The following is an 11306-nucleotide window of genomic DNA, read 5'->3' as shown; positions in this document are numbered from 1 at the left end:
ACTGCAGGAACTGATGAGCAATTCATCCCCAAAGCTCATAGTAGAAGCACTAAAGTCTTTCAAAACATTCTCTTAGCATCTCCCCTCACTCTTCTTCCCTCTATTACATACATCCCTTCGGTTCTACCGAACTGAAGGGGTCCTGGGGCCGAAGCTAGCCGAAGGATCGGCCGAAGCTACGGCCAGATCCTTTGACAGCTTCGTGAATAGACCCCAAAATGTCTCAGATTCAGACAGGTATCCTAAATAATTAGAAAAAACTATTTGTTATTGTTTTGGGTCGGATTTATTTTTTTTATTTTACAAATAAACATGAAATACATAAATGACATGGATGCACCACAGAACAGAAAAAAATTGCTTTGGTCCTCAAGTGGTTATTCGTTGTGTTGTAAAAAATGTGTACGATGTTCTTTAAGGGATATTATTTCATGAAATATGTTTGGTCATGTTTGTGTTCACACACAAGCACACATACTGTATACAGAGTCTAATACATATGAAACAGCTCGATCAGTTGTTTTATTTGTTTTTGTTTTTTTGTGAAGGTGTTCATTGTAGTATGGAAGACATTTTATTCTGTAATCCTCGCCTGCATTATACTAACACAGATTTATTTAGTCAACGTATTTGTAATGACAAATGTAATAAGTTATAACACTTCTGACAGGTTGCATCATTTCTAGCAGTAGCTTACCCCCTGCTGTTTACAACTTTAGGTTTTGAAATTTCAACGAGATTATCCAAATCTTGACTTCTGTAACCAAAAATACAGTTACAAAAAGCAATGATTATTCACATTCATAACCCCAAGCTTGAGATGTTTCCCAAGTGACAACAAAACATGGATGTATGTACTTTAATTTTACTATCAACACAGTCATATGCAGTTGTAGGGTAGCCAACAATATTTGACCTTGGCTAGGGTATGCACAGCCAATACTCAGCTGTAAATGAGAACTCTGTGACACCATACAAATCCCACCAATTATCCGAGAGGTTAGCTAGTAGGTAGTCTAACTGAGTTTACAAGGTCATGTTAGATAACACTTGACAAGCGGCATCATTTCTAGACATAACTTACCCCTTTTTGTTTACAACGTTAGAGCTTGATACCCCAATGAGGTTATCCAGATCTTGACTTCTGTAACCAAAAAAAGAAGTGCATATTCAATATTTACTCACATGTATAACTTTAGTTTGGAGATAAAGTGGACCTGTTGCCAGGCTATGGACTTTCAGGTATTAAGACAGTAAAAATATAAACAAACAAGCCTTCACTGACCTATGTAACTGCAGGAACTGATGAGCAATTCATCCCCAAAGCTCACAGCAGAAGCATTAAAGTCTTTCAAGCCATTCTCTCAGCATCTCACCTCACTCTGCTTCCCTCTATCACATACACTGTCTTTAAATGAGGGATTGGAAGGTGGGAGGCTATCAAGTCACTGCTGGGAAGGGGTAACAGGGTGTGCTGATCTGCCTGAAAAAATAACATTGTGCTTCTGCTGTTTAGTATGAGGATAAATTGTTATATAGTGCATGCAGCCACAGTGGTCAGCAAAGGCTTGTTTTGAAGTAGTATGAAACCCTCAGGTCTATTTGTAGTTTTCCTTTTAGGTCCACCAAGGAAAGTGAAATTATAAAGTATTTTGCAGATATTTGCCTCATGTTCACATCACAGAAATGTCACACTTGTGTTTATTCAGAAGGCGCAGTGCTGTCTCAAGAGCCACTGTCAATCAATGCCATTGAAGGAGGAGCAGGAGAGTGGCTTAAAATGTAGGTGACATGGAGCGTTGATACGTCAGGATGTAGTCTGAACCAAAAATGCACACTTAAAGGTGGCTATGCTGGGGCTCCAGAGGGACCCTACAAGGTAGCATAGCCACCCTACGGGCAGAAATTGAGGACACAAAAATTGGAATGCTGTGTTAACAGAAATGGCAGCTGGCCACAAAAAGGGGACAGGAAACAAGGAAGTATATATATATACTCATTTGCTGCTTTTTGAAAATGCATACATACATGCTTTAATGTCTATAGTCTGTCCATGTTACATAACATGGAGGAATGCAGTTTGTATATAGACCATATATTTGTACGGTGGCTAGGGTGTGTACTGCCAATGTTCAGCTGCAAAAGACAAGTCAGCCAGATCTTTTCCAAATGAGTACCCTTGAAGTAAACACGGACATTTGGAGTAATGTTTTACAATAATGTGAAGTAGTACATGTACTAGGTGCTGCTCCAGGTTGGTACACTTGAATCTACTGACAGGGTGCACACACCAGCTTGCAACCACCCACGAAATACACTGTAACTATAAGGAAACACGGCACTCCTGTGTCAATTGAAAATCAGTGTGTAATCTTTAATTCATCAATCAGCATACAGCATTTATCTCATATAAAATCACTAACGTGTTTCATACATTTGTGCTTGATCAACCATATGCGTGAAACGCATTAGAGATTTTTTCTGAGGCATGCCGTAAGCTGATTGAGGACTTAAAAGTTACACACCAATCTTTGACACAAGAGTTCTGCATTTCCTTATAGTTACTGTGTATGCCGAGTAGTAGATCAGCCCTTGTATGGCCAATTTAAAACCCTGTTGAGAAAAGCATTTCATTTTAATTTGATTGGTTTTTTTAAATCAAAGTTTGCCAAGTTAAGCTAAGCATAAACATGAGATGACCATGTCCACCTTCAGTCCGACCAGACATTAGTCTTAGAAATGTGGATGCGTATGATCAACTGTCACAAGATGGAGGCATGCAAGATCACTTAATGATGAAAAACAGATGAAACTTTTGAGTTTTTGTATTTGTTGCTTGTAGAAATATTTCAACACGTTGGATAAAGTCTTAGGGCTTGTTCATACCAAATCTGGACCAGATCTGCATGAGTTTCTGCATATGCAATGCAGTGCGTTTTTTACACGTTTTCTTTTTTAGCCTAAAATGGGCTTTCAGTGCATTCCAGGATGTTTGCATGTGTTTTGGTGCGTTTTTAGAGCAGAAAAATAGGGCATGCTCTGTAACTGAACGCTGTGGTGTGAACACTAGCCCAAAATACTATTGGAATACATTGGATGCATTTTTGATGCATTCTGTAACTGCTCTGCAACTGCTCCGCACTTGGTATGAACAAGCCCTTAAACTAATTGGACATCATTCACTTTTCTCCATAGGAATGGTAACAGTGCTAACCCTGTATCACAATTTCTTTTCATGTCAAAAAAGAAACCGAAACTGCAGCAGCTCTGCGATTGCAACAAAGACAGCACCTACTGTGCTGCATCTAATTGCCTCTAGCTGACTGTCAATGAAAGTTCATGGTCACTGGGCAAAATGGGCAGCACATACAGTATTTTGCATGGGTTATGCTATTGCATGTAAAGCATTTAATATGTAGCATTGCTATATAATTGCAAGTATAACATATCTGATTGATTTTTTTCTGATAACTAAACATTTTTGCTACCTGTACTACCTTATTAAATAAAATGGCACAACTTTATTGTATACAAATGAATATTTATTTGTTACATACCTTTGCTTTCGCTCAACTGCAGTTCTTCTTTCTCCACTGTCAATTGGAACAGGCTTAGCAGGGTATGCAGGTCTAAAATAAAAATATATTTATTATTCTACATTATATTAGTGTATGTGTATTTATTAAGAAGACACTCACCAAAGGATTATATATACTAATATTAAAAAAATGTTATGTTTGCATTTAGTGTTGTCACACTAATGTTGTCACATCAAATAAAGTTGCGTGATCGTGTAAGGTTACCATTGTAAACCTCCAAGCTGAAGTTATAGGGGTCTATTCACTAAGCTGCCGTAGGCAGCCGAGTGAATAACCGACCCAAACTGAAGTGAGCCGAACGCTGTTCGGCTATTCACTTCAGGCTTGTTCAACCGTACACCAAATAAAATCAGCTGTACATCGGCTTGCTGCGGCTGGCTTTGGGTCGGCCGAACATGCTCAGCATGTTCGGCCGACCCGAAGTGCAGAAGGAGTTCGACTCAGCCGATCCAACATCTGGATCGGCTGAGCCGAACCTCCGGCAGGCTACTCGCTGCTGTTCGGCCTATTCTCATAGATGCCGAACAGCAGTGAGTGAAAAGCTCAGCTATTCTGCCCGGTACCTCTGTGGTACCGAGCGGAATAGAAAAACAGGTAAAAAAGTAGAAAAAATAAAATAGAAAACAATTGGGGCGGAGCTAGCAGTGACAGCTAGCTCCGCCCAACTGTTTTCTATTGGCCGGGCGGTTCTGCTGCCGTCAGAATATTTTTTTTTTTATAAAAAAACACTATAGGAATGCATAGCTAGATTCCTATTGGCTATTTCACTTTTTCACCGAGGCATATGCCTTCGGCTCGACTGAGCCGCTCGGCTTACTTCGGGAGCTGTATGGGCTATAGTGAATAGCCTGTACAGCAGCCCTTCGGTTCTACTGAACCAAAGGGGTCCTGGGGCCGAAGCTAGCCAGAGGATCAGCCGAAGCTACGGCTAGATCCCTCGGCAGCTTTGTGAATAGACCCCATAATGTTGCCAGTATTAACTTTAATTATTGGTTAAAGCAGTTCCCAGGCAGCGAAAATGCATCTCTTATTAGAAAAGACATGTGTGATCCAAAGAATGGTTAGCTCTATCAGAGTTTTTTTCACATCTGTTTTTGTTTTATGACAGATTCCCTTTAAAAGGCTTAGTTCACCTAAAATTACAATAAAGGTGACATCTTGAATCCCCTGTTGACTTCCTATACCACTTGGGGATACGGTGAAAAAACTTTGCAGTTCATAGCTCTGCCCATCTGATGAAACCATTATGAAGTCGATTTTTTATTTATTGCAGCATCGAATGAATGCAGGAATTAAATCTCCTCTACATAAACAGAATAATTAAGTTAAATGTCTCCACTTTCTTTGAGGAGAAAGTGAAATATCCTTTGCAAGGAAAGGGGAGAATGAAAAACCTTTGTGGAGAAAGTTTAATGTCCTCTACATAGACAGAATAATGAGTAAAACCTTTGTAGAGAAAGAGAAATGTCCTCTGTATGGACAAGAAACCCTTGTGGAGAAAGTGACATGTCCTCGGCATGGACAGGAGAACAAGAACCTTTGTGGAGAACGTGAAATGTCCTCTGCATGGACAGGAGAACAAGAACCTTTGTGGAGAAAGTAAAGTGTCCTCTGCATGGACTGGAGAACAGGAAACCTTTGTGGAGAAAGTACAGTGTCCTCTGCATGGACAGGGGGACAAGCAACTTTTGTGGAGAAAGTGAAATGTCCTCTGCATGGACAGGGGAACAAGCACTTTTGTGGAGAACGTGAAGTGTCCTCTGCATGGACAGGAGGACAAGCACCTTTGTGGAGAAAGTGAAATGTCCTCTGCATGGACAGTGGAACAAGAACTTTTGTGGGGAACGTGAAGTGTTCTCTGCATGGACAGGAGGACAAGCAACATTTGTGTAGAAAGTAAAATGTCCTCTACATGGACAGGGGAACAAGAAACATTTGTGAAGAAAATGAAATGTCATCTACATAGTCAAGAGGACAAACAACCTTTGTGGAAAAACTGAAATGTCCTCTACATGATCGGGAGGACAAGCATACTTTGTGGAGAAAGTGAAATGCCCTCTGCATGGACAGAAGGACAAACAACCTGTTTGTTGGACTTCCTAACAGACATGGGAAGCTTGCATTGATCCAAGGTTTGCCCATAACCAGGTTTTTGTTTATTGTGTTATTAAAAACAAACCCTACAGTACTAAAAAATGTGTTGTTTTGTTTTTATTTTACTGTGCCCCCCATTGAAGAGATTTCCCATCACTTCTTGTTCTGACAGGAAGTGAGAAGAAATCTCCCTAAAAAGGGCACAACACAAACAGCAGTAAAGACCTGACAGAAGCTCCATCTCTCCCCAAAACAAAATAAAAAGTTTTGACTCAACATAAGCTTCAAAAGTCCACCACCATACTGTTATTTAAATTCTTTATCTTTTTAGCACTATTATCTCCATTGGATCAGTACAAAGTAATGTATATAGTAGAGGGAGGGTAGTATAGATAATACCATACTAAAATGTTCCACTAGTGCATGGAGTTGTTTAGAAAAATTTGGCAATAACAAGAAACAACAGTAGAAAGCCTTTGTCTGTATGAGCTTCCATCTACAGGAATAGGGTTAGAAACAGGAGTAAGCTGTATATGTGGTGCCAAAGTGCATTTTGTCAGATGAAGAAGACGTGATCAATCAGTCACTGCACAGAATAATTTATCTAGCAATGTAGCGTTGTCTGAATATCTGACTTTTAAGGAGTATGAGTAAATATATACCTGATGTCATTTCTGGCTGGTGGAGAAGTAGGTGGACTAGGCTTTTCTTCCGCTTTTTCAAATCTATGAATGACAAAGCACAGGGCGCAACTTAATCTCATGGAGCAGTCTTGAATAAAACAGTACAAAATACATCACATAATTGCATGCAAGTGTGTAGGCTTTTGTTGGAATTTCTCAATTAGCTATATACTGCTTACAGCAGAGACATTGTAGTTCATATCCTGTGTGTGCAATCAGAAGGGTGAGCGGTTACTATAGCAACCCTGAAAATGTAAATGTCTATCGCTTCCAGAACTGATGAGATTAAGACTAGCTGAGTGATATTAACCCACACATTTCCTTACAGGAGACCACCATTCATTTTATGTGTTAAAATGCTTCATGCGTTTAGCTCCCCTAAGGTGACACATTTGCTTTGATTTTTTTTCCTTTTGATATATCCAATAAATGCGTTGGAGCCTTGTGTTATCAGTCAACATTGTGTTTTGTCTTATACTGTCCTAACCTTTTAGTGTATTTTCTAGAAGCTCCACAAATTCTATGTAATATATTGTTCCTTATTGTCAGGATCCAGAGCACCCCCAGGTGGCGCTGGAGCCAGGTCCTGTAGTTCCTGTGCTCGCCTGCGGGTGTCTCCAGCAGCCAGGAACTGTCAGGAACCTGCAGCTCCAGTACTCACCTGCGGGTGTGCCCCAGCTGTGACTGATCATCCCATCACCTGGTGCTTCCTGGGAGGGTATTTAAGCCCTCCCTGCAGTCAGGAAGCTGGCTCAGTATTGCGTCGCCTGCACCTGACTGACTCCCCTGGCCTGTGCCTTGGAACCTGAACCCTGCTACCTGAACCCTGCTACCTGAACCCTGCTACCTATCTGCAACCCTGTCACCGACCCGGCTTGTTACCCGACCACTGTCCTTGGATCCTGTTTTTACACGCTAATTGTGACATATTGAGCAGATTGCGGCAGATGGTGAGCAGATTGTGGCATATTCATGTGCATGGGCAAAACACGCTAAATCTGCTCAAAAATAATCACAACACGCATTTTTTAAGCGTTTTCTATTGAGTCAATGAGGAGAAAACAAGCTGAATCTTCCCCAAAGTAGCTCATGTAATATTTTGTGCAGGCGTATTTTTGCTTTCGACAAAACGCCCAGATGTGAACAGGGGCCATAGAACCAAATGGATTCCTGAGGTCGAGCGTTTTGTTGCGCTGATTGACGTGTGACAATACGCTTAGGTGTGAATGGAGCCTAAGTGTTATTTCTTTGTCTTTATTCTGTTTGCAAAAAAGCATATGTAATGGAAGAATTTTATTGTAAAATCATTTTTTGTGTTGAGGTCTATGTATGTCTGTAGGATTCTCACTTTTGGCACATTTTGGGGGTACAAGGACTGTGGCTTATGTGTGCAGTAAATACAGTAAACAAGCTCAGGTTCTATTCACCCATCCCCTCTAAGTCACTCACAATGTTTAATGCAATCTGGACATGTTCACCATTCATAAAATTCCTCTCATTTGTGTGCTCAAGGGTGCCCTAGGTCTTTCACAATGCTTGACTCATTGCTAAAACACATTGCTGTCATAGGACATCTGATTATGTATCCTACTTCAGGTTTGAGCACTCTAGGAATCACAAATTCTTTAATACCGTCACTGACACTACAGAAATATCCATAATACTTACACTTAAAAGAACAAAGTATAGCCAAACCTTTTTTCACGTTACTTCTCTTTTGGGTCACAGGAGTGCATTAACTAATTAATTCCTGTGACCCAAACTTAGCATATAGTGGGCTATTTCATGACATGGAGCCGGTTTCCCGTGCAATCTGATTGCCTGAGAAGCCGGCTCCAGCTTGTCTGGGCGGCTGGATTGTGCTTGGCCGGGAAACCGTCTTCCAGCATATCAGCATAGAGTCGGGCTACCCAGCTAATCAGGAAACCGGGAGGCGGGTCATTACTCGCCTCCCAGCTTCTGATCACACTGGAAGCTGGCTCCATGTTCCCCTTCCTCTGACCAGAAGTTCCGGTATCGGGGAAGGTATCGGAGCATTTGTGCAAGTACGAGTACTCGCCCAAATACTCGGTATCGGCACTGATACAAGTATTGATGCATCCCTAATTCCAGCAATATTGGGATCCACCCAGCTGCCTGATTGACAGCTGGCTCAGCCTCTCTATAGCCAGTTGTGCCCACACCTTCCCTTCTCTGTCCCTCCAATGAGCACTGGAGTAACAGAGGGGGAGTGGGGAATCCCTGCGGGGTGGGGTGACTGACACTCCCTACTCTCTGCAAGAAGGAGATCATGAGCTGAGCGATGAGCAGTTACATGCTCACTCAGCTCTCGATCTATAGAGTTGATGTGTGACAGCTGCAGCGTCCCACGCCAGCTGCAAGTATTGTATGTTTTACTTTACTGACCACAGATACCTATGATAATTTCAAGTGCACTCAATACCCTGCCAAATATCATTTAGTATTGACATTTACTATAAGTTCATTGTATTGGATATGTTTATTATGCTAAAATGTGTAGCACCCGCAAACCACTAATTGTTGGTACGTCACCTAGCATTTACATATACAAGACCTTAGTTGCAATGAAAAGCAACTACTGGCAACAATACCTTGATCTGACACTGTCGATAAAATTGGTTTTTGTAGGCTTATCTGTAGTTCTGGTGTCTGATGAGTAGATAGTGCTATATAAATACACAGAGATATAATGATTAGTTTAGTCATTCGATCATATGAAATGCCAAAATAAACACTTGTTATCAGTGGATAAGTGCTCCTAATGTTACAAAATATACTAAAAGCTGCTTTAGCAAATCCATAAAATAAGGAAAGAGGAACTTTATCTATATATTTAAAATAACAACAAACACACCTTTAGAAATGTTTAGTAATGACAATCTACAAACACATACTTCTAGATACTTGCCGGCTTTGTATTCTTTGCATACCTTATTTCTCTTTTCTTCTCCAGTCTTCTGACATAGGCCATGTTAACTAAAGGGCAGATTACTACCTCTCCATTTACTTCCTGGAACTCTGGCACTTGTCACTAGACATGTGACCTTGCACATCATCTCAGGGGAGGAAAACACCTTTTCCTGAGATCTCATGAGATTACAGATGAGATTTCAAAGCAATGCTCTGCTGATGTAACCTTCCCAAGATGCTTTGACACTTACAACATTTGTGTCAGAACTAGACCAGGAAGTAGATGACCTCTATTTGTAAGTAAATGAATAACACGTTTATTTAACTAATGAATGTAAGATGATTTTAAATTAGCATGCAGAGCTGCATGTTGGTGTGATTTTTAGTAAAAGGGGGTAAAGTTCCACTTTAAATGAAGTGTAAATCTTGATATGATCCGTAATGATGTGGTGACCTGTAAATATGTCTCTTATAACAATGTTTTGGCACAGGATCTTTTGGTTCCTTTTGGGACACCTCACAACAGTCAGACTGGTTATATTGTTTTCCTTTTCACAAAGATCTAATCCACATTAGACAGTTTCCATACCTTGCAGTGATAGCTAGCAATCCCAAAACCACTGTATGCAAATTTGGCAAATAACTTTAGGCCTGGTTCACACCTGGGCGTTTTACAGCGCGTTCCTACTCGCTTTAAAACGCTCAACATGGGAAAACCAATAATTGCCTATGGGCATGGTTCCCACCTGGGCGTTTTACAGCACGTAGGAACGTAGCTCCTGTACTTCTTTGGGGCGTATTTGCCGCGTGTATCCATCAGGATACAGCTGGTTAGCCCTCGGAAACGTGCGTTTCTTTTACCGCAAATCGCGGTAAAAACGTGCGGCAAACGTGCATGTTCTGTACGCCCAGGTGTGACCCCAGCCTGTTCTATGCTGTATCTACACTGCAAGCCAGCAGTTTTGAAGGCCACAGAAACGTAAAGAAATAATTTGCACGGCTCCATGCTCTAACCTTAAATTAAAATATACTCCTTGTTTTCTGGATTAGTATACTGATGGAATGTAACTATTTTCTATTTTAAAAAGGCAATGCTGCATTCACACTATTTAAGTAAAGAGTTTAACCTTTTGAAAAAGAAGCAGTCATTGTTGTGCTTATGCTAGCATCTAAGTACTTATTCTTAAATGCTAACAACTGTGAAGGATTACTTTTGAAATATTTTTTTTTATCTTGATTTGATTTTGATGGATTTGTTGCCTTGCTTATCTTTAATTTAGCTGGGCTTACACAGATTCAATTTCAGCCATTTTCTGCTTCATCAGCCAAAATTCAACCCATGGGTGGCCCTGCCAGTACCACCCAGCTCAACAAAACTTGATTTTGAATCTATTTAAATGAAAACAAATTGTGGCGAGAAGCTTTAAAAGGAATACAATGCACAGCTTTAATAAAGGTTTAGATGAATATTTGGATGCTTTCATCAATCTTGAGGTCTCTTCAACTTGGCTAGTTATACCATATAAGAAAGGGGTTCATACCAATGTAATTAGCATACGAAAGGGGAAAAAAATAATTTCAAAAGTTAAATTATGTTTATTATAATAGATGTTTCTAATTACTTTGATATGATTTCCTCTCTTATTTAATTGAGCACTTTAATAAGCAGTAATAATGCTGTTAATAAGAGGTCTTACATTTTTTGTGCATCTGTCTTGGTGGGCACAACCCTGTTGATAAGTAAAAAGTAACATAATTATTTAATAAACATGGCAACCGCGTAATTTGTAGCTATATAGATGAATCTTTGTACACACCTTTACTATACATTACAAATGTCTGTACAGTTGCTATGCAATGTAATTGGTGCACAGTGGCAATTCCATTAACAATTAGCTATACATACATGGTCCAAAACACAGATTTTAAACAAAGAAACCAACTTGATGTCAGCGTCTTATAAAACTTTACTATTCAACACAATTACACAGAACCCCCC

The 11306-nt window shown here is 40.2% G+C and overlaps 1 protein-coding gene across 1 annotated transcript in view; it reads right to left on the bottom strand.

Annotated features, from left to right (window-relative positions):
• Positions 1-1080: 1080 nt before the first annotated feature.
• Positions 1081-11306, bottom strand: part of LOC108794347 (sciellin-like) — a 102350-nt gene continuing 92124 nt past the window's right edge. The window contains exons 10-14 of the mRNA XM_018565375.1: positions 11005-11037; positions 8989-9063; positions 6356-6418; positions 3558-3629; positions 1081-1144 (exon numbers count right to left, since the gene is read on the bottom strand). Coding sequence (XP_018420877.1) covers positions 1081-1144; positions 3558-3629; positions 6356-6418; positions 8989-9063; positions 11005-11037 — 307 coding nt within the window. The remainder of the gene's footprint in view (positions 1145-3557; positions 3630-6355; positions 6419-8988; positions 9064-11004; positions 11038-11306) is intronic.

This window comes from Nanorana parkeri, unplaced genomic scaffold, assembly GCF_000935625.1.
Source record: "Nanorana parkeri isolate BGI_ZX_2015 unplaced genomic scaffold, ASM93562v1 scaffold838, whole genome shotgun sequence".
Classification (NCBI taxonomy): Eukaryota; Metazoa; Chordata; class Amphibia; order Anura; family Dicroglossidae; genus Nanorana; species Nanorana parkeri.
This window is presented reverse-complemented; position numbering and strand designations above follow the sequence as displayed.